Here is a 23,096-nt window from a genome sequence, read left to right as displayed (position 1 = left end):
ACCGAATGATTTTTTGACGACAAAATAACTCGAGATTATACCGGCTTCATTTGCCACGTCGATAAGAATTGGGTATCGAAAACCTCTTCCATAAGGATTAATCCTTCTCGACCCGAGCCCATTTATTATTATTAAATCGAAAACCCATAAGGATTTGGGCTTAAGGATTCGATAAATACAGCGTTGTGGTTGCTCTTATCAAGACGCAGTAGTGATGGTACTTAGGTAGCTTAACTATATATGGACCATATATAGACACAACAGTGATCGTACTTAACTAACTTAACAATCTATGAGTTGGCGAGACAACGATGATCGTACTTAGGTAACTTAATTATCTATGGACCATAGATTGTCAAGTTGTTTGATATTATTTGACTCACGAGGCTATACTGTACATGATTTTGGTTGTCTCTTGGCTAATAATGCTTCCAATATTTTGCATAGTGAAGTCTTCACATAATGTCAGAGACCAAAAGGACTATTCGACATTATGTTTCGTCCTTTGGACAACTATTTGAGTGAATTTTTTTTTTTGGAAATTTGATTTGCCAATACCGACAAGTACAAAACCAAATTTCACTGGTTTTCATATTATTTTTCAATACGAAGAAGATTCTGTATACAAATAGTACCCTTAGAAAATGATCTGATAAAGAGAATTTTCGCATTATTTATGTAAACAAATAATGATTGTGTTGTGATTTTTACGTAGACATCTACATCCCACATTAATGAACAATTTAATAAGTGTGATCCACCTATTTTTGTTTTTAAAGGTTGGTAACATCATGGCCCAACCCACCACTACGCTCATGACATGCACTTTTCGAATGTCTCTATCCTGTTTTCTTCTGTTTGTTATCCATCTTTGGAGAAATTATAGCGAAAATTCTAGCTTGATTTTATGGTAAATGATAATTGGAATCCTTTTTCTCGTAGAATGAACCAATATAAACACATAAACAAGAATTGGTTACCCTTCTAAACAAAAAAAAAAGAGTTTATTGAATAAACATTTGTGCATCTGAGTTAGGATTGCACACAAAGTCACTGACGATTTGAAATTAATAAGAATCCAATTAGTGATGGAGTTTTAGTGGAACTGTAAAGGAATTTTGAGCGGTTAAAATAGGATTATACCATCAAAGTAAAAAGCGATGGTACAATTGCTCATTTGGTTAGACGAAAATGTGACAATATCTTATATTTTATTATAAAACTGGGGATCAGATTAGTTTTTGGTCCAAAACCTTCAATGAACAAAAATTCTCGTGTGAATGTTACCAACCAAACTGCAAATAATGATTGTGATATTTGTGATAAACTGATAATGATACGAAATTTGTTTGGATTCAAAGGCAAAAATAAGAGAGCATGGACTTGACCCAAAACAACATGGGCCAAACAATGTTAAATTAAAAGGTTGTACTACTTTGGGCTAAAATTAATAAGCCCAAATTAGCCCATGTAACCACCACTCATTGAAACAGTCCGAGTTCAAGAGAAACAAAAAGAGAGTGCCTAACCGAACGAAACTAAATCGCATCCCTTAAATGTATAGCAATCTAACGGTCACAACCATCGATCCGGGCACTGTCATATCATTGGTCAGGGATACTTATCTTCTCCACTATATCAATACTCATGGCGGGTTTCGCTGTAAGCCTGTAACCAACTCATTATTGTTATCGTCTCAATTACACTTCGTTCATATACTTTTCTTTGCCTTTCTAGAGAGTTCATCAGAGATGGCTGGTCGAGGAAAACAACTCGGATCTGGCGCGGCGAAGAAGGCTACATCTCGCAGTAGCAAGGCGGGGCTCCAATTCCCCGTTGGTCGTATCGCCCGATTCCTCAAGGCCGGAAAGTACGCCGAGCGTGTTGGAGCAGGAGCTCCGGTTTACCTCGCCGCCGTTCTTGAATACCTCGCCGCCGAGGTAAATCACAGCCTCTTTTAATCGATATTGATCACCGATTTAGATTTGCTTCCTTGTTTTCGAATTTGATGATCTAGCGCATCTAGGTTTCTGGGTTTTCGATTTCATGTAGGAAAGGTTTAATCTTGAGTGTGATTGAGGTTTGTTTAACGGATCTGTAAACATGGGTTTGTTAATTTGGTGTGTGATTGATTTGTATAGGTGCTTGAGCTTGCTGGGAACGCGGCAAGAGATAACAAGAAGACTCGGATTGTGCCTCGACACATTCAGCTTGCTGTGAGGAACGACGAGGAGCTAAGCAAGTTACTTGGAGATGTGACGATTGCTAATGGAGGAGTGATGCCTAACATCCACAATCTCCTTCTCCCTAACAAGAAGGCTGGTTCCTCTAAGCCTACCGATGAAGATTAGGAGATCCAATGTCACAAAGTCTGATAACGATGGATAATGGTTTGAGGGCAGAGGGAACAAGTAGTAGAGGACGGTTACGCAACAGCTGTGTGGATGTAGTAGTAGTTGCAAATGATATTTTGTTCCTTTGTGTGAATATATGAAGAACCTTTCTTCTCTTTGATTCAGACTCTACATGCTTTAGGGGTTCGTACTGTAATAATACTCCACTTTGTTGACTTATTGCAGTGTCTTGATGTTTATCCTTTCAAGCACTGAACTTATTGTTGATATAGTTTTGCGCGCACACACTTTCAAGACTCGAACAAAGGAAAGACACACCCACATAAACAAGATAGTCTTTGCACATCCACAATTGAAATATTCGAACACATTGAGAAAATACAGTAGCTCTTGGGGTGATGGACCTAGCTAGATTCTTCATCAACTGTCCCACAAGTAGTGCTCCCCAAATATGGGTGCCATTTCTTCACCTAGTAATCTTAATGGCTTGAAACAAGGATCAAGAGTTTTTAAAGTAGAAGAAGGATCATCCCATCTCAAATGTTTCCACCAACTCACAGCTCCTTTTATTTCCTTGATTCTTCCACAAGTTTTGGAGCTTATGGGTAAAGTATATAGCCGACCACAGTTCATGACTTTCACCTGTTCGAGACACTCCCAAGTCTCTTTTTCGTAGCAAACACTCTCCAGCTCTGGAAGATTTCTCAGTTTCATGACACGTAACTTTGGTAGGAGAGGTTCTTGTGGACCATCAATAGTTTGGCGTAGATGATGCAAGGAGTCACAGTCGCTAATTTCCATCTCCTCCAGGTTTGGCATAGTGAACATGTCTATCTCAACGAGTGTTTTAAGGTTATTGCACTTGCTGACCAGAAGTAGTTTAAGAGCTACCAATCTCAACCCTAGCTGTGCTTGTAACTCCGAAAGGGATACAAAGTTAACTTCGTGCAGACGAAGTTCCTCCAGAAATGGAAGTGTGTCTCGACTTTTGGTGGTTGCCTTCTCAATCCCACCACCACTAGAGTTGATACTAGTTTTCACAATCGTTAGAGATTTCAGATTCACGAATGTCTTGCTGCCAGTGACCAATTTCTTCATCATTCCTTGGAGCCCTTGACAACTGTTCAGTATTACAGAGGTTGTACAAGCCAAGAGCCACTCCATGGATACTTGTGATAAGTTGAGACTACTTATTGCTAGTGTCCTCTCATCGTGTATCATAGGCAAAACGTAGCTAAAGCCCACATTAATTTGAAATTTCTTTAGTCTTTTGATCCAAGGGTTGCTCTTCTTCAGAAAAGACGGCGAACAAATAAGACTTATAGACAGCACCTGTAGACAGTCAAGGTATGCAATCTCTTCAAGTGTTGCTTGGCCTTCTTGTTCTTCTCCTTTTACACTCCAATGGTAGTTACTTAATTTCATGTTTAGTGTCTCCAAACTTGATAACCGCGAAACAATTCCAGCTGGAATAGTTTTGAGGTGAACTGTTCCTGAAAGATCAAGGTGTTTAAAGCTCTCCAGCTTTTCTAGCCCTTTTGGGAATTCTTTGATACGGGAGCCATGTAGATCCAGTAGCTCAAGTTTAGCAAGAGTTTCTAGAGAAGGTAGTTCGGTAAGGTTAGTACATCCTCTTAAGAAAAGAGAATGAAGTTTGGAAAGCTGCAAACAGGAATGGGGCAGGGAGTTCACGCATGTCCCACTTAGATTCAAAATCCTAAGAGCTGGGAATGCTTGCAAGAACCCATCTGATGCTTCTTGTAGAAGATAGTTCTCCTGTAGCAGTAAGGTTGAGGCCTCCATGCAGTACTTCTCTGAGAGACCAGGAAGCCTTTCGAGATTATTGTGCATCAAAGAAACCCTTCGAAGCGAAGGAGCAAATTTGTCTTGCCTAATCTCTTGCAAACCTTTACCAGACAGGACTAGCGAGTGGCAATCATCTTGTGAGGAAGACATAGTCCATATCGCAAAATCTCGGACAACATCATGCATTTTAACTGTCTCACTGCGCCAACCATCCTCTAATAGACAGTAGTCTTTTAAGCTCTCTACAATTGTGATTCCTTCGTTCATGGATTCCTCATGGGAATCTTGTTCATCCATGAATCCTTCAGCGATCCAGTACATCACAAGCTCCTTAACGTCAATGGAGTAGTCTTCAGGAAACAAAGCACACATAAGAAAACAAGATTTTAGCTTTTCTTCCAAGAAGTCGTAGCTCAATTTCAAAGGCAGGAAGACCTTCTCTTCAATGCTTCTGAAACAAGGTACAGATCTACTTAACTGCTCCAAGGCGTGTTCCCACAACTTGACATCTGTCTTTCCCCTCATAGCTGTCCCCACTGTGATGATAGCCAAGGGCAACCCGCCACATTCACGTGAAACGGCTTTTGCTGAGCGCTCAATACGTTCTGATCTCGCAACCTCTCCTGCATTCTGGCAAAACAGTTCCCAAGCTTCTTCTTCGCACAAGCAATCAACCCTAATATCAAGATTTGTCCTCATGCTACGACAGACGTCAAGAGACCTGGAAGTGAGAATGATTTTTGAACCCTTCTTCTCTTCTGGAATGCCCAGAAGATCTAAATCAATATCTTTCCACACGTCATCAAGAATAAGAAGGAAGTTGGTCTGTTTCTCAAGCCTCGCATAGATCCTTCTTGCCAGCCTCTCTACAGTTTCTTCCAACCTGGTGTCGATATCCAGTCTCTCAGCAATCTGCTTTTGGACCGTTCTTGGATCAAAGTCTTTGGATGCTGTAGCAAAGATCACCAAGCCAAATGGTTGAGTTGCAGTCTCTTCATGAAGCTTATTGTTCAACGTCCTCACCAATGTCGTTTTCCCTACTCCACCCATACCCCAAATACCAATCTTCTGAACCTCACTGCTCCTCAAACCATCTATAATTTTACCCAACATATTTGAAGCCGTTGTTTGATGAAGTACTGAAACTCCTGGAACATGTTCAACTCTTTCATGTGCAGTAGCCACAGCTATCATGTCTAAAAGATCTAAACCTTCCTTTTCGAGCATTCTAGCTTCGTTGAGAATCGTGACGAGTTTCCTGCTCAGCCTGGATTTCAAGGACATACCGCATGGAACCCGTTCGTCAAGTTCGGACCTTGCTTCAGTGATAACCTCATCAGACTTTCTTTGCCACCCCATTAGCTTGAGACTAAAGGATTTATCTTTGTGGTCTTCATTTATGTTGCCCCTAAGCTCAACTAATCTCTCCATCACACTGTTAAGAGCTTGGACGTTGGATTTGAACCTTATGGCATTACCGACCCGGGAGCACATGGAGTCACACATAGGACGCAAAATCTCCCCCAAGAATGGGGACAAACACTCCATAGAAGAGAGATTTAGTTGCAGATGTTCCAAAGAGAACCAGCTAAACCCCGGGAAAAGCTAAAAGTTCTGCATTAGAAAAATAGCATTCCAATGATTACAAGTCTCACAAACAATATCAATGTTTAATAAGTATGGTAATGATAGTGTTCCAAAGGAAATTAAGATCTACTATATTTAATCATTTGGGCAAAAAGTACACTAATTTTCAAGACATGAGCCTGTCTTGGGAGACCTCATCCTTCTTCAAGCTCCTCCGTTAATGGAAGGACAATGGCGACCACTCTGCAGCTCCTCCGTTCACTTCTTCTGTTTCTCTAGTAACAAATATCGATTCTTGCTTTGCAAAAACCACCTAACTTTTTCTCTTATCTTGTTTGGGATTAGGGATTTCCCAATCACCCACGGCCGCTCCGTCGTGAAGCTCTTCCTTCTCGCAGGGAATGCAATTCGACATTGGCGGGATAACGTCTCGTACATATTAAGGGACATGATTGTCTCCTTCTTTACTAGCATGCTAGGATCGAAGAATAGGGACCCCATGCTCTCTCTCTCTCTCTCTTTGGTGGGCCTTCTATCTTCAGCAGAAAATGAATTGACTTTATGTAATCAGATGGGTTTTCCGCGGACCTTTTTGGATGCTTGGGAAATAGTTGGTGAGGATGCGGTGAATGCAGTCAATGAATTTTTAAGAGATAATTAGCCTTTACGCCCATAGGCTAGTTGTTAATTATGGCTCTACACATCATTTTTTATTATCAACTTAAACTTATGCAGACTCATACTAGTTTTTTTTTATCATCAACTTATATAGATTCATACTGATTTTATGAACCAGACGAGAGATCTTGATCTATGTAAACAACGAAAAACGATTAATTCCTGACACTGCGTGCTAGACTATCCGCCTTTGAATTTTGCGTCTTTGGTACTAGATGATCTCTGATCAGAGGAAACATTCTAACATAAAATACTCAAAAAACTTTTTAATAAAATCTATATAAAAGACATTCATGATCCCGTAAACCCTCCTAATCTTCCTGCGTTTATCAATAACACCCACAATGTTGGAAGTAACAGATATAACTATCAGCTCTAAAAGACACGAATACCAACAAACCAAAACACTATTTTTATTTTTATTCCATAACCTCGAAAGGGAGCATTGCATATATCCAACAAAACAAAGAAAGAATTGGGTCTAAAAAGACCTTACTACCAAGGAAAATACAAATGCTCATAGAGCTTATTGAAACAAAGAAAAACCAAAAACCAGAAGCCATAACCCGCTTACTTAATCTCTCTGCTAGATTGACTTGATCGATAAAAAGATTAAGATTTCTGTTAACCAGTTTTCAGGTGTGACATACCCTTGTCATCCATTTGCTTGAAGTTATCTCCATGTCGAGCGCCTGTCTTGGCTGCAGCTCGCTAGTTTGGTGAAATAAGTTCGCTCACTATCCTCATCTTGGTACTTTCTGTTGTGTTTGTCGTAAGTTGAACAACTTCTTACGAGCACCTTGTTTCTTCACCATCTCCCCTGCAACATGCCCCTTCTCTTCTGCATCAGTACTCTGTTCCTCCCCTTCCCCATCTCAGCCTCCTCTTCCCATATTGTGGTTTCTTCCTCAGCTTCCTCCTCAGAGGCTCTCTGCAACTCATCTTCTGCATCCATGTCGATCCCATTTGCGAGGAAAATAACCTTAATCTCATCCCACTCCATCACATCTTCCACTGGTGAATCCTTCTGTTCTTCTAGTAGTCCTTGTACCCTTTGAAAACCAATCTCCTCATCTATAGGGTCCGAGATAACCTCAGTTCCATTCGCCTGAGTTTTTAAAAGTTCTTCTTGAAACTCATCTGACGGTAGTGTCTGATCTATAACACGCTCCTCATCATTCTTTATCTCCGCCTCCTCCCTAGCTTCCTGACAAGTTCCAATCTATACAGGTGGGTCGCTAGACTGTTCTGTAGACCTAGTACGCTCTACCATACCACCATCTCTTGTTTCCTCCCTCAAGTTAAGCCTGGAACGAGAACATTCACTGTTTCCACGGTAATTTCCACGATTTTTGAAGGATCTATTGTTCCCTATCTCAGCCACCTTCACCCATTTTGACTCTGGCTCCTCAAACATCTTACCTTTACCCTTTCCATAATAGTCCCGACTGTCACTTTCCTTATTTTGCTGACTCTTATTACCATTGATGACAACACCTTTATAACTTCGAGCACGATCATCATGCTTCCCGCCATCATACTTCCACCATTGCCATCTATAGTCTCCTGCTTCCTCTCAGGGCTCTTCGTTGCGCTCATCTTGCCTAGTGGGCACTTTTCCTCTTTGCGACAAAGACTAGAGCATATTTGGCTGCCAAAGAGCTTCCCGTACCTCAATGATACCAGAGCTTCCTCACCATTATAAAATTCTCAACCCGTGAAGTCCACTGTTGTTTCGAAACATAGTTCTTTGAAGCCATCCACCACCACATGCATTCTACAATGATCCAAATCCACTGTAACCGTCCTTCCAATGGCATCACCAATACTTTCAAACGCTGGAGCCGTCCTGAATTCCAGAGATACGCCTAACACTCGGATCCAAAACGTTATGTCCGATGAATAAAACTGAGCCTGGTTCGGTCGCCAACGTGCCAAAGAAAGCATCCAGTAATTGAACTGGAACGGCTGCAACTTCATGACCGCTTCAATGTCTTCCTCCTTCTCGAAATCAAACTGAAACTTTCCAAGTACCAAGTCTATACCAAAAACCCTATCCTCCATTTTCCAAATCTTTTGAAACATCACAATCAGAGCCTTCATGTCTTTCTCCTCCGGATTCATGCCTCTCCCAATCAGAGTTTTGGAATAACTCTTGATAAGGGCTGAATTGTCAAAATGAGGAACCGAAATCTTCAACCTTTTACGAGTGCTCTCCCCGTTCTTCATATCACCAGTGTTACCAATGAACTGGCTCTACGTCACTGAAAACAAAGTAAGAACACAACATTGATCCTTGTCGAAAATTAGTAGAGAAAGAACCGAGAGTGTGATATAACATAAATATAAGATCAAAGCTCCTTTTGTATTGATCCCAGAGGACAATTCCTCCCCACCAGAGATTTTCCCCATAATTACCATATCCTCCAAAATTGATATTTTCGATCTTAATCCCACAATAAAATCTCCTATCTAAACTCTCTGATAGCTCTTTACCAATCCCATACCAGATTCGTATTTTCCAAATTCCAGTGATACAAAATCGAAGAATGATTCTTTCGATCTCATTGCCAAACAATTAAATAGACATTTTAAAGATACAAAGAATAATACCTCTGTGATTCTTCAATTTCGTCTTGATGACGATCGAAATCGATATCCAGTCGCCTATTACCATTAAAATCCTTGATCTCCTAGTTTCCTCAATTCCTTTTACTGAATCTCTCTATCAGGATTTCGACAGAGAACTCCATATCATATCTCCATTATCCTCACCTTGATAATAATCTGCTCCACTTCAATCCACCTCGAAAATTCCCAGATCCCATCGTCTAGAAGCCATTGAAACCCTGAATCGCCTTTTGCATCGCCTTCGCCGTCATAGAGAAAAAAACGTGATGTAGTCGTTATGGGGAGCTAGTTGATATAATTTTCTAATGACGATTTTAATCCTACATCTCTTCTCCCGTTTCTATGTGTAGTGGTGTCAGTTGGCTATGCGTCTGTCTGATAAACTAGCAACTCAGCTTGATTAGAATTGTTTCAGTGTTTACAGCCTACTAGCTATCTCTCTCTCTCTTCTTATCCTAGGTTCTAGCTTTCTCCGCTTGTATGGTTATGGTTGTATTTTATCTTCTTATATCTTTTTTATTCATTTTCTAGTTTTTCTATTTTTTCTTCTTCTCTCTTCTCTCTTCTCTCTTCTCTCTTCTCTTTCATTCTCTAATGATTTATGAGAGGAAAATTCTATAGAGGAAAGTGAACCGGCTAATTGTTCCGGCAATAAAAAGAAATCTCATGACTACCAGGTAAAAACTAATCAATTTTTTTTTTAAATTGTTTTTAATTTGTTTGGTTGCTTGCTTTGACTAGATTCATGCAAGATTCATTTTCTTTCTTTTGGGTTTCTAGTTGTTTTCGTTTGACATGAGTGTTAATTGACTCTGAAAATTCCAAAATATGTTTGTGAGTTAGTAGTCTTGATTTGAAGTATTAAACTAAAGAATTTTTATTTTATTTTGATGTTATGGTTTTCATGAAGGATAAATTAGGAGTTAACAGTTTCAAATATATTTAGTCGTCACATTTTACTTTTTCCTATTAGCAACTATTTATTAGGTGTAGTTGACTGATACATGTTTGTAGCTTCAACAAAGTAGTTGAATTTAGAGAATATTACATCCAAAGTCAGTTTTAAGTTTTTATTAACATAAAAAGACAGTTGTTGCTACTAGGGTAGTTTTGTTTAACCAAACTCATCTTCTTGTTACAAACTAACTAAATTAGTCTAGATTTGAGTGTCCATTGCTTTAACTAAATATAATATATGTTTTTACTTTATTTAACATAAACTAGATCCCACATATCTTTGATCTTCGCCTTCTTCCATCTTAAGTTTTCAACCATTTTTTGTAAAATAAAATCTGTTTCTTCAAATTATTTTTTTCAAAAAAAAATTAGTCAATTATTATTTCTATTATTATATCTATCTTTTGAGATATGTCAAGTTATATTTCTGATGGTAGCACTCAGCCGTGGCGATTTGGAACAAAATGTTCAACAAATCAGAAAAAAAAAGCAGTTATGTTTGAACTTTTGAATGTAAAACCATAAATTAGAATTGAAATCTATTAGATCTGGACAAAATACATTAAAACAAGTGAAGAATGTAAAAAAATGTGAAAATTGGTGAGAGAGGCGGAAATTAGGGTTTATGGTCGACAGTGACCAAGAAAGAAGACGAGGGCATTTTCGTAAATTTCCATTATTAATGAAAAAATTAAAATAAAAATTTCGTGTGTACATTACTTTTAAATTGTACATGTGTACACCTAATTTTGTATTATACATCCAAGTGATTGGGTACACATTTTGACTTTTTGTAGGTTTTCTATCAAAATAACTAAGCATCTGCGACTTCATAAACTCACGATAATATTAACACAATGTACATGTGATTTTTATTCCTTCTTCCCATGTACATGCATTGGATTACAACGTTTTAAATGGTATGTAAGGAAGAAAAGTTGAATGCTCTTTTGTACATGTCGATATGTAAAGCGATGTACACATATATAGCATTAAAACATTGTTCATTTGGAAATTTGAACAAAATGAGAATACATGCTTCTACGATACATTGCCTTAGTAATATACAACATACACATGTAAACATTGTACACATATAGGTTATTTTTGTGTACATTGTTTGACGAGTACACGTGTACTTCTAAAATGATCCAATATATTTGAAGAGGTTGTACACATATAGGTGGATTGGTGGTTGCTTACTAAAACAATACCAAAATACATAATAAATAGCTCAAGTCAAACTAAAAATGGTGTACATGACAATAGCACACATGATTTTGTGTTTTATTCATATCTAATGTACACATGTATGCAAGTTGTCTTTGTAATATACAATATACACATTGCCTTAGTAATATACAGTGTACACATTTTGTCTTTGTACACATGTTATCATGTACACATGTACATATATTACATGTTGTATATTTATTGAGTGGCATTTTCGTAAATATATCTTCGTATTCCCCAGATTTTTTAGGGTTTCCTGCAACAAACATTGCGGCCGCCATTAATTTCTTTCATGTATTTTTTATTTTTTTTCATTAATGTGTAGATTATACTTCAAGATTGTTTATGTATCACTTCTAAAATGGTTTCTAACTCTAGATTTTGAATTTTTTTTGTGAGATTTGGCCATTGCTACTCAAGTTTCATCGTGCAACTGTTGGAGTGTAATGGAGATTAAAAAAAATAAACAAAATCTGGTTTGATCTAACTAGAAAGCCCAACTAGTTGTGAGAAAAGAAACCAGACACAAAAAGGAAACGAAACAAGTCACATCTCACAAATTCCAAATTAGCAGAAACTGTCCCAGTAGCTGAAACTGACTTATTTTGTAATAAAATCTTGGAAACTGCCCTGCAGTGTAAAATACTCTTGAATTTAAGTGATGAATGTATGGTTTGATGATACGAATGACGTACCATGTGCCGATAAATGGTTTGTTATCTGCCAGAAAATGTTGTCATTATCTGATACATACTAAGTTAGCTATTATGAAACATGTGTTCCTCTAACTATTCAGATGTAATGAAACATTTGTTGTTAGTTGAAATATGGTTAGTTAGCTACTATGAAATTGATTGTCGTTAACTCTTAAATGTTTGGTTATACGTGTCTTTAAGAAGTTAATGTTTATGAATGGTCTTACAACAAGTAATTTGACCGGAGTGGGGATTAAAGAAAATAAACAAAAGAATAAGAAGCCAAAGAAAGAAAGAGACAACGATGCTGACCCAAAATGTTGAAGTATTTGATGTACTCGAAACTAACCAATTGGACAACCTTGTGCGCTGTTCTAGAATCTATATACTCTTGAATGTAGATGGCAACGTTTTTCTTTATGAACTTTAAATTATTTATTAACATGTATGATTGAATATTAGCAGTTAACTAATGTATATCAGTTTAGGCCAACTCGCAACAACTCTGTATACAACCTTGTAAAAACATGTAGTTAAAACAGTAATATACATTGATACAACTATTGGCCATTTTTGTTAGTGTTTTTCATTTAGTAATAAACATTATATCAACTAATGAAACAAGTATCATCAGATAAGAAATGATGTATCGTTTAACAAATCATTTATCAAATAATATAGCAGCTAATAAACTATATGTCAAACTATTTATCGGCTAACAATAATTTTTTTTTTTTGGAAAATGACAAATATAAATGTTTTACAGAATTATGTTTATCATCTCTATCTATCTTTGTTGACAAAAAAAAAATCTCTATCTATCTTTAGATAAACTGTACATGTATTATATACTAATTTTGAGTAAAATGGCTTCTATGGTTCAATAGGCAAATGCTCCCTAATTTCCATCAGCAAACCCACTAAAAAAAATATGTATGGTGGAGAATTGTCTAGTGTCAGACTATGGTTCAATAAGAACCTATATGATCACAGAAAAATATGAAGCCACCTACGTCATTGTACTCTCTCTCTCTCTCTGCCTAAGCTTTCAACTCACAAAAGACAAAATGGTCAAACCCTGCTCTACTTTGGGACAAGGTTAAGATAGGAAAGATTATGAGAACTTGTGTCATTTTGCACAATATGATAGTAGAGAACGAACGAAGCGGATACGCTCAAATTGATACATCTGAGTTTGAGTCAGGGGAGTCGAGCAGGAGTTCCCAGGTGCAAAGGACAACAAGTATGAATATCGGTAATATGCGTGGCATTCGCAATGAAGTTCGGGATTCACAGATACATGATCGTTTGAAAGCTGATTTAGTTGAAAATGTATGGCAAAAGTTTGGTAATGTCGATGAATAATATTTGTATGTTCTTGAATTTTCAATGTTTTCAATAAAATGTTTTCAAAAAAAAAAATGTGTGTTATGAATTATCATTGTATTGAATAAAATTGTTTTTAGAACTTTTTATAAATATATCTTATTAATGAATTCTCAATATGCAAACTTAAAAAAAAATATTATTTAATTTATAAGAACCTCTTCTTCGGGTTCACTAATGCGGATGCAAAATATATAGAGGTTTATAGAGGTTCATCACTATTCCGGGTCCCACCATTAAATTATTAAAAAAATCTTATGAACCCCATATGGGGGTTCACTAATGCAGATGGCCTAAAAGAGTTCAAAAGAGGGATTGTCTAAACTTTTTTGTTACTATTCATAACTTTTATTATTATTTAGCACTTACAATTCTCTTTCATTTTAGCGTTGGAGAAACTCTTATCTATATTATTAAAAGAATAATACAAAATAAAAAGTCTCCATAACTTATTTACAAAAGAATACCATTAAAATATTTATTGAACTTATATATAAATATGTTTTGTTAATTTTACAGTTTAATTAATGCCACTTAAATAATTAATAACCTACCTTTTAGGATTATTTGTCTTTTTCTATTTAATTAATGTATTTTCCTAAATCTAATTTTAACAAAAATAATCATGACAACAATTACTTAAGAAAATCAATGTGTCATTGCTATCATACGAATATTACGTATTCCTCAATTTTAAATATTCAGTATACTATCATTGATGTACATAACTCTAACATAGAGCTTCTTTTGATATAACCACACCAATTTATCCCCTTAAGGCATGCCCATCAAGGGTTTTAAAGCGGTTTATGGGCTCGGTTTCATAGGGTCATTTACCATTTTTATTTAAATAAATGGAGTAAAATTGGTGAACCGGTTCGCCAGAGTGAACCCGTATGATACGGGTTCAAGTGACGTGGCAAGAGATGATTGGAAGCGCGTTTTTGTGTTGACGAAGTCGAGACACGGGGTCTGTGCAAACCAAATTCATTTGTTCTCTTTCCTAGGGTTTGTTTCTCTCAAAGGCGATTGCGCGAGCGACGGTGACGCCATTCCATTTCTCCATTTCCTCGACGTATTTCTCCATCTAATCAACCATTTCCTCCACGAGCTAAGGTGAGCATCCATTAGGGTTCGTTTCATCGGGGGATTTTGGGATCGAAACCGAATTAGGGTTCGTTTCACTGGGGTTTGAAAATCGATTTGGGGGTTTCTAGCTAGAGTTGTAAATCGAGTAGTGGGGTTTCGAATTTCGTTTGTAAAGCGTGATGAGGGTTTGATTAAGGGTTCGTTTGATTGGGGGTTTGAGATCGAAAGCTAATTAGGGATCGTTTCACTGGGGTTTGAAAATCGATTTGGGGGTTTCTAGCTAGAGATGTAAATTGAGTAGTGAGGTTTCGATTTATGTTTGTAAAGTGTGATGAGGGTTTGATTTAGGGTTCGTTTCAGCTTTTTGTTTCGTCAACAATGTTCTAACCTATTTGTTTATCTGTTTTAGATGGATCCCGCAGCTGAGAGAAGAGACAGAAAGAGCCAAAAGGACTACATCAACATGCTAGGATACGTTGCCGATTCGGAATATGGGATTCCGACAAGGTGTCCGTGTGGTGGGAGAATAATAGACGAGGTCCGGAAGAAGGAGGAGTACGACACTCTTCCTGGCAAGCGGTTCTTCACTTGCACAAACTACGAGGTAAAGTTTGTCTTCAATTGGCTAATTTGTAATAATTAATCTGCAAAAACCGATTCTAACTTGTGTTTTTTTGGTGTTCACAAGGCTGATGTGTTCCATTATCGTCAGGCATGGGTGGTTGGGGTCCAGGAGGAGATCCAACGGCTGTCTAAGCGGGTGGAGGAAGCTGAGCAGGTGATCAACGGGGTGCCTGAGCTCAATTATCAGATTGACAGACTGGAGGTTAGTGAACTATACTTTTCCCTTTTAAGTATTTTCTCCGCAATTATTTTATTTCTCACGCTATAGTTTCTGTTAACATGCGCAGTCACAGGTTAAAATCCTGACGGTTCATGTTGATAACCTCCATGTTCAGGTCACTGACATGGAGAAGTTGGAATGTCTGAGTAAGCGGTTACAGGAGGCTGAGGAGATGGTAAAGGTGGTGCCGGATCTCAATAAAAAGATTGCTTCACTGGAGGTAAGTGAATCAAAATTAGGTAGTTTAATACTTGTAAAGCTACTCACTAACACTCTCTTATTGGCGTTTGAATGTGCAGGGACAGGTTGAATTCCTCACTGGCCAGGTTGATAACCTCACATCCGATGTGGAAACCCTGGAGAAGCTGTGTTTCCATTGAAACCCAAAGGTACACTAATGCTCACTTCATGTTTTTGAAAGTCAATACTATACTTAAGTGAACTAGAACTAGTTTGGTAAAGTACTGTGAACTAGAACTAGAACTAGAACATAATTGGCTCGGTTTAATTAGAATTATAACTAGACCTATAACTATAACTAGAACTAGTACTAGAACTAGAACTAGAACTAGAACTAGAACTTAATTCCTTTAATTCTGTGTTGGTGTTGGTTGGTCGCTGTGATGAATGGTCGAACTCATTAACTTATCTTCCTTTCAATAAACTGATTTGATGTGTAATGAATGCTCTGTGTGAATGTTGTTGTGTAATTAACTATGTGATTAAAAACTAGTTTAAAAAGATAGGAAAACCCACACAAACATAAAAACACCAACAAACAAAAACCAAAATGGATCCTTTTCCCCACAACTCCCACGGGTTTGTAAACCTATTATCTCCACAGAGCAGTCAAACAATTGACTTAGCGTCTGCTGAGATGCCTAGGTTTAGTAGCCAGCAGTCTGATGTTCCTAAACCAGTGGAAAGGAAAAGGTGGACAGCACAAGAAGATATTGTGCTCATCAGTGCTTGGTTTAACACGAGCAAGGATCCAATAGTTAGTAATCAGCAGAAGGCGGGGTCGTTTTGGAAGAGGATAGAGGAGTATTTCAACGCAAGCGCTAAGTTAAGTGGCTTTGCTGAGAGAGAGTGGGGCCAGTGTAAGCAGAGGTGGGGACGGGTGAATGAGCAGGTGTGTAAGTTCGTGGGAAGCTACGAGGCGGCTTTGAGGGAGCAAGCTAGTGGCCAGAATGAAAATGATGTCATGAAGGCAGCCCATGAGATTTTCTTCAATGACTACCAGGGCAAGTTCATGCTTGAACATGCGTGGAGAGAACTTAGGTTCGATCAAAAATGGAGATCAAACTTTCTGTCCAGAGATGGTGCAAAGGAGAAAAGGAAGGAACCAGTGGAGCTGCCTGATGAGGAAGAAGTTAGGCCTCCGGGTGTTAAGGCTAGCAAAGCAGCCAAACGCAAGAAGCACGGGAAAGAAGCAGCTTTTGATCAGATCCAGAGCATACTAACCATGAAAAATAACATTTCCAAACAGAAAATCCTTGATCGTCTACTAGCCAAAAATCAAGATACACTTTCTGAAGAACAAGTGTCTCTACAGAATAAACTCATATCTGAAATGGTTAACTCGTTTAATGGTTGATTTGGTCAGTCGTTTTTTTTTATGAATGTGTGTTATGTTTTCTTGTGAACTTACGTGTTTAAGTTAATTGAATGTGTTCTGTTTGGTTTTGCAGGTCACGGGTTGCAGGAGGTGGATGCTTGTCATGGGTTGCAGGAGGTTAATGGTTGTTCTGTATGTCAGTCTGTTTAGGTCACGGGTTGCAGGGCTTTATGTAATCTTGTTCTTTTTCTTGATGTCAGTCTGTTTAGGACGCACGGGTAGTAGGACTTTAAGTATGTTTCATTCACGGGAAGTGTAGAATTTTGTATCTTTCTACACTTCTTTTCCATCAAGGCTGTACTCACGGGTGTATGTACCCGCTTAAGTTGAATCAAGGATATGTAAACTATGACTCTATATATAAACTAGGTCTTTATCTTCTCTTTGTGCAACTCTCATTTTTCTTTGGTTTTAAAATATCCACTTTGGGTTTCTACACTTCTTTCTACACTTCTTCTTCTCTATGTGCAACTTTCATTTTTCTTTGGTTTTAAAATATCGACTTTGAAACTAACCTCAAATATCACACTTCCACTTTCACATCTCTTTCTCACTTCAAGCTTCACCATAGGGAAAAATATATATATTGTTTGTGAGTTGCTTTAACGATGTCTTCCTCATCGAGTGATGAAGTAGATGAAGCTATAGAAGAAATGGTCGACCAAGTTGTTGATAATTACATCGATTCGGTGGTTAATGTTCAAGCCAAGAGACGAGCTTATATCGAAAGAGATCGGGAACGAGGACACAATCAACTATGGAACGACTATTTCATCGAAAATCCAACATACCAACCGGAAATGTTTAGGCGGCGTTTTCGAATGAACAAGCCGTTGTTCCTTCGCATTGTCGAAAGCCTAAGCTCTGAAGTTCCATACTTTCAGCAAAGAAGAAATGGGCACGGAAGGTACAGGCTATCTGCACTCCAAAAGTGTACGGCGGCTATACGTATGCTGGCATATGGTCAATCGGGAGATACGTATGACGAATATCTCCGACTTGGAGAAAGTACTGCACGTTTATGTTTGGAAAATTTCACTGATGGGATAATGGAATTGTTTGGAGAAGAGTATCTGAGAAGACCCACACCCGATGATCTTCAACGTTTACTCGATATTGGAGAGGTACGCGGTTTTCCAGGGATGATAGGCAGCATCGATTGTATGCATTGGGAGTGGAAAAACTGTCCTACGGCTTGGAGAGGACAATACACACGTGGTTCAGGAAAGCCGACAATTGTCTTAGAAGCTGTGGCATCTCAGGATCTGTGGATATGGCACGCATTTTTCGGCTTACCAGGTACTCTCAACGATATCAATGTTCTTGATCGCTCTCCTGTTTTCAGTGACATTTTAGAGGGTCGAGCACCTAAAGTTAATTTCAAGGTCAACAACCACACTTATCGTATGGCGTACTACCTTACTGACGGAATTTATCCGAATTGGGCAACATTTATCCAATCCATCTCGCTTCCTCAAGGTCCTAAAGCAGAGCTATTTGCTCACCGTCAAGAATCCACCAGAAAAGATGTTGAACGGGCTTTTGGAGTATTGCAATCAAGGTTTGCAATAGTTAAAAACCCTGCTCTACTTTGGGACAAGGTTAAGATAGGAAAGATTATGAGAACTTGTGTCATTTTGCACAATATGATAGTAGAGAACGAACGAAGCGGATACGCTCAAATTGATACATCTGAGTTTGAGTCAGGGGAGTCGAGCAGGAGTTCCCAGGTGCAAAGGACAACAAGTATGAATATCGGTAATATGCGTGGCATTCGCAATGAAGTTCGGGATTCACAGATACATGATCGTTTGAAAGCTGATTTAGTTGAAAATGTATGGCAAAAGTTTGGTAATGTCGATGAATAATATTTGTATGTTCTTGAATTTTCAATGTTTTCAATAAAATGTTTTCAAAAAAAAAAATGTGTGTTATGAATTATCATTGTATTGAATAAAATTGTTTTTAGAACTTTTTATAAATATATCTTATTAATGAATTCTCAATATGCAAACTTAAAAAAAAATATTATTTAATTTATAAGAACCTCTTCTTCGGGTTCACTAATGCGGATGCAAAATAGATAGAGGTTTATAGAGGTTCATCACTATTCCGGGTCCCACCATTAAATTATTAAAAAAATCTTATGAACCCCATATGGGGGTTCACTAATGCAGATGGCCTAAAAGAGTTCAAAAGAGGGATTGTCTAAACTTTTTTGTTACTATTCATAACTTTTATTATTATTTAGCACTTACAATTCTCTTTCATTTTAGCGTTGGAGAAACTCTTATCTATATTATTAAAAGAATAATACAAAATAAAAAGTCTCCATAACTTATTTACAAAAGAATACCATTAAAATATTTATTGAACTTATATATAAATATGTTTTGTTAATTTTACAGTTTAATTAATGCCACTTAAATAATTAATAACCTACCTTTTAGGATTATTTGTCTTTTTCTATTTAATTAATGTATTTTCCTAAATCTAATTTTAACAAAAATAATCATGACAACAATTACTTAAGAAAATCAATGTGTCATTGCTATCATACGAATATTACGTATTCCTCAATTTTAAATATTCAGTATACTATCATTGATGTACATAACTCTAACATAGAGCTTCTTTTGATATAACCACACCAATTTATCTCCTTTTTAGTATGAAATCCAAACGAATTACACAAATTAATATATTCATACCTATGTATTAATTTAGTTATTTTGTACCCCAATCGTTTTTATAGTCTTTCTAAACAAATAAAATATAAAAATCCAAACCAGAATATCTATTTAAGTCTTTCCATACGGATAATCAATGAGGAATCATGGGTCAAAAATAAAATTACTCGATTTAAAATATAAAATTATAATGTCTGGAGATGTCAAATTATTTAATATGTATAGATTTTAAAATTAGATATTATTATATATACAAAATAAATATTTATTTATAAAAAATATAAATAACAAATCGCACTGGTGCATAGATCAAGATTTAGTTTTGATTCTTAAATTTAAAGGCTAACGTGAGAATCTTTAAGAATATAAATATTGGTTTAAAGCATTTTTCTTTACTAAATTGTAAATACTATTTCAAAAATGAAAGTTGAGATTTTACAATGTTATTAACAAATACTCCATCCGTTCCAAAAAATGCTTGTATTAAATTGTTTTTTAAAAAAGATACATTTTTTCTATAATTTCAATGCAGTTTTTATCAACTAGTAATGAAAAATTGTAGACTTCAAAAACACCAGTTGCATTTCTTAATATCTTATTGTTTTAGAAATATAAAATTACAAAAATATGCAGTTAATATATATTTATTGATATGTTTAAAATTTTAAAATATGTATTATTTTGAAATAGAGGGAGTATAAGATCGTTACATTTGATTTCAAAGCAAAAAAAGTAAAAGAAAGGGAAAAAAACTGATTTCAAAAGGGTGTTTGACAAATTGAACTGGACGTTGTCGTTAAATATTTTTAAGGTGATAGTATTAGAGGCAAAGTCTCCCACACTGGAAATTATAAATGACATTAACTAGTATATAAGATAGATACATTAATCCATTTATCTTTAATTAGTTTTATGTTGGAAATCCATCTAATTTAATATGGTATCAGACCCTGGTCCATACGGTCGAACTTGATCTACATCGATCCGCTCCGAAATTGGCCCATCGATCTTTATCCGAATATTACGAGATTGACCGAATTAAGCATCATTTCGAAGAGGCATATTAGAAACAAAGTCTCTTGTATCGGTAATTGGAAAACGACTGAGAAGATGAGACTAAACTTTGTTGATTCTTATAATATTATTCTTTTAAAATAAGAATCTATTAAACTAAAAATTCTAACAAGAAACTAAATCACTAAAAAAATTTAGAACATTTTTTAGAAAATTAAATTAGATGTTGTTAAAATTAATATCACGTAGTGAACCATCTGGAGGTGTAGTAGCGAGGTTTGATCTATCGGTATAGTTTAATAGTTATATGATCTATCAGTGTAGTTAGACTAGACCTTCAATGTTTTGTAGATTTTGAGTTTTTGGTTTTCTTTGATCAAAAAATCATTTAATCACCCGTTAAACTTTAGAATAATCGAAAGCCAAAAAGAAAACTGCATCCATTCATGACTAGTCTATTCCGACACACTGGTATAAAAAGCTTTATGAATGAATTGACTTAAACTCACTTCTCAGATTTGCAAAAGTCGATATATGGAAGTAACTGAGTGAATACTAATTTAAATACACGTTGTCAGAAAAGAACTTACATGAGCGAAACAGAGAACTTCTTGGCTTCTTGCATGAGGAGATCATCCTTCATAACTCCATCTCCATTATTGCTAAATGGAAAAGAATGAAACTTATCACTTGTATAAAGAAGTTCTATGGTATACATTACGCGACGGCGACTTCTATAAGCTTCCACAATACTCTTCAGATCGGGAAAGAAGAAACAAGAATCTCCACGTTGATGCATTTGTTTTTATTATAAGTAGGCCATCTACTCTGTAAAAAAACAGTGGAAAAGACAATAAAGGTCAATACTATGATTTGGACGATATTCTCGCTGCTGGTGCCTGGTGTTTAATGGAAGTTGTATTGGAGGTAATAGTTATGGGGTGCACAAATATCTACTTGAAATAATTTGGGGTGCAATTTTGTGAACCAAATATTATGTATTGATCCCAAATATGAATTTAATTTGTTAGTTCCAATGTATGTCTGGTCTTTCGTATTACTATATGACTAGGATAAGACCCGCGCCTTGCGCGGGATTAAGTTATTATTTTTATTATATTTTGGAGAATGAAACAATAGTTTGGCTTCATTTGGATTAATCCGGATATCGGGTTGATTTCGGTTCGGTTTGGTTTTTTTCGGTATTTGGTTAGTAAAATATAACTACTATTCTATATACATATTTACTTTGACTTTAGTCTTTCACATACTTTTGAAAGATTTCAACTGGACGACTAAATTGATCAGCCAATCTTGTTGCTTTAAATCATTAGTGTTTATATATATATATATTATTTAATTTGAATATTTATTAAATAAAAATTCATATGCGTTATATTTTATGATCATTTGTAACTTATTATAACAAAAAAATAATCTATTGATCACAAAATTTTCAGAGTGGGAATATTCAAATTTCTAATAATATATAGACATTTTGAAAAATTCAAATATAACATATAAGAAAAAATATAAATGTTTTTATTATATATTTAATGTGATTTTTAATATCTTTCAATAATATAAAATTAAAAAAAGAACTAAGATACCAAAATTGTTATCAAATATTTATTATTCATAATAATTAATTTTCATATATACGTTAATCATATTAGGTAATTTCGTAGCTTCTAATTAAGGAAAGTGCAAAAAAACTTTTGGTAGATTATTTATCAATTCGATAGTTAGTTTAATAAAAAATATAATGTAAGTCAAGATGAACCAACCTATTTTTCTAAGAATAGTATATTTTATATAGTCATTTATTAAATGAGAATTTATAATCATACAGTTCTATGATCATTCATATCATTTTATAACTGAATATTTAAATCATCGATAACAAAATTTTCAATGTGAAATCTTTAATAAGTTTATAATTTATAAATGTTTTTGAAAATTCATTGAAAGTTTTAATATTAAAATATTTATGTAATCTTATGGTATATAGTATAATATATATATATATATATATATATAAATATATATGTTTTATTATTAAATGATATTTTTTACTCATATGGTTTTAAAATAATGTGTATCTTCTTATAATATTAAATAAAAGTTCATATTAATACAATTTTATGATCATTTGTAACTTATTATGACAAAAAAATAATCTATTGATCACAAAATTTTCAGAATGGAGATTTTCAAATTTCTAATAATTTATAGACGTTTTGAAAAATTCAAAATATAACATATAAGAAAAATATAAATGTTTTTATTATATATTTAATGTGATTTTTAAATATATTTTAATAATATAAAATTAAAAAAAGAACTAAGATACAAAAATTGTTATCAAATATTTATTATTCATTATAATTAATTTTCACATATACGTTAATCATCTTAGGTAATTTCGTAGCTTTTATTTAAGGAAAGTGCAAAACATTTTTTGGTACGTTATTTATCAATTCGATAGTTAGTTTAATAAAAAGTGTAATATAA

General features: G+C 35.5%; 3 protein-coding genes across 6 annotated transcripts; 2 read left to right on the top strand and 1 right to left on the bottom strand.

Moving 5' to 3' along the window:
• Positions 1-1,642: 1,642 nt before the first annotated feature.
• LOC106445749 (probable histone H2A.3) lies at positions 1,643-2,573 on the top strand. Its single transcript, XM_013887377.3, has 2 exons — positions 1,643-1,940; positions 2,142-2,573. Exons 1-2 carry the CDS (start codon positions 1,752-1,754, stop codon positions 2,349-2,351), a joined length of 399 nt encoding a protein of 132 aa, XP_013742831.1. The 5' UTR covers positions 1,643-1,751; the 3' UTR covers positions 2,352-2,573.
• Positions 2,574-2,677: 104 nt separating this feature from the next.
• LOC106445715 (disease resistance protein At4g27190-like) lies at positions 2,678-21,580 on the bottom strand. 3 transcript variants are annotated; one of them, XM_048742705.1, is made up of 3 exons: positions 21,173-21,267; positions 5,906-6,304; positions 2,678-5,774 (listed from the first exon to the last, which is right to left on the bottom strand). In XM_048742705.1, the coding sequence occupies exon 3, from the start codon at positions 5,706-5,708 to the stop codon at positions 2,775-2,777; it is 2,934 nt and encodes a 977-aa protein (XP_048598662.1). In that variant the 5' UTR covers positions 5,709-5,774; positions 5,906-6,304; positions 21,173-21,267; the 3' UTR covers positions 2,678-2,774. The 3 variants fall into 3 exon arrangements, 2 of the variants coding, with proteins under 2 accessions (XP_048598662.1, XP_013742781.1); XR_007317064.1 differs by lacking the exons at positions 2,678-5,774; positions 5,906-6,304 and adding exons at positions 6,822-8,689; positions 9,039-9,295 and having other exon boundaries at positions 21,173-21,580; XM_013887327.3 differs by lacking the exon at positions 5,906-6,304 and having other exon boundaries at positions 21,173-21,318.
• On the top strand, positions 9,941-20,680 carry LOC125579117 (putative nuclease HARBI1). Of its 2 annotated transcripts, none has more exons than XM_048742712.1 (2): positions 9,941-15,242; positions 15,328-20,680. In XM_048742712.1, the coding sequence occupies exon 2, from the start codon at positions 17,487-17,489 to the stop codon at positions 18,744-18,746; it is 1,260 nt and encodes a 419-aa protein (XP_048598669.1). In that variant the 5' UTR covers positions 9,941-15,242; positions 15,328-17,486; the 3' UTR covers positions 18,747-20,680. The 2 variants fall into 2 exon arrangements, with proteins under 2 accessions (XP_048598669.1, XP_048598665.1); XM_048742708.1 differs by having other exon boundaries at positions 9,941-15,480; positions 15,560-20,680.
• Positions 21,581-23,096: the final 1,516 nt, after the last annotated feature.

This window comes from Brassica napus, chromosome A1 (genome assembly GCF_020379485.1).
Source record: "Brassica napus cultivar Da-Ae chromosome A1, Da-Ae, whole genome shotgun sequence".
NCBI classification, from domain to species: domain Eukaryota; kingdom Viridiplantae; phylum Streptophyta; class Magnoliopsida; order Brassicales; family Brassicaceae; genus Brassica; species Brassica napus.
This window is presented reverse-complemented; position numbering and strand designations above follow the sequence as displayed.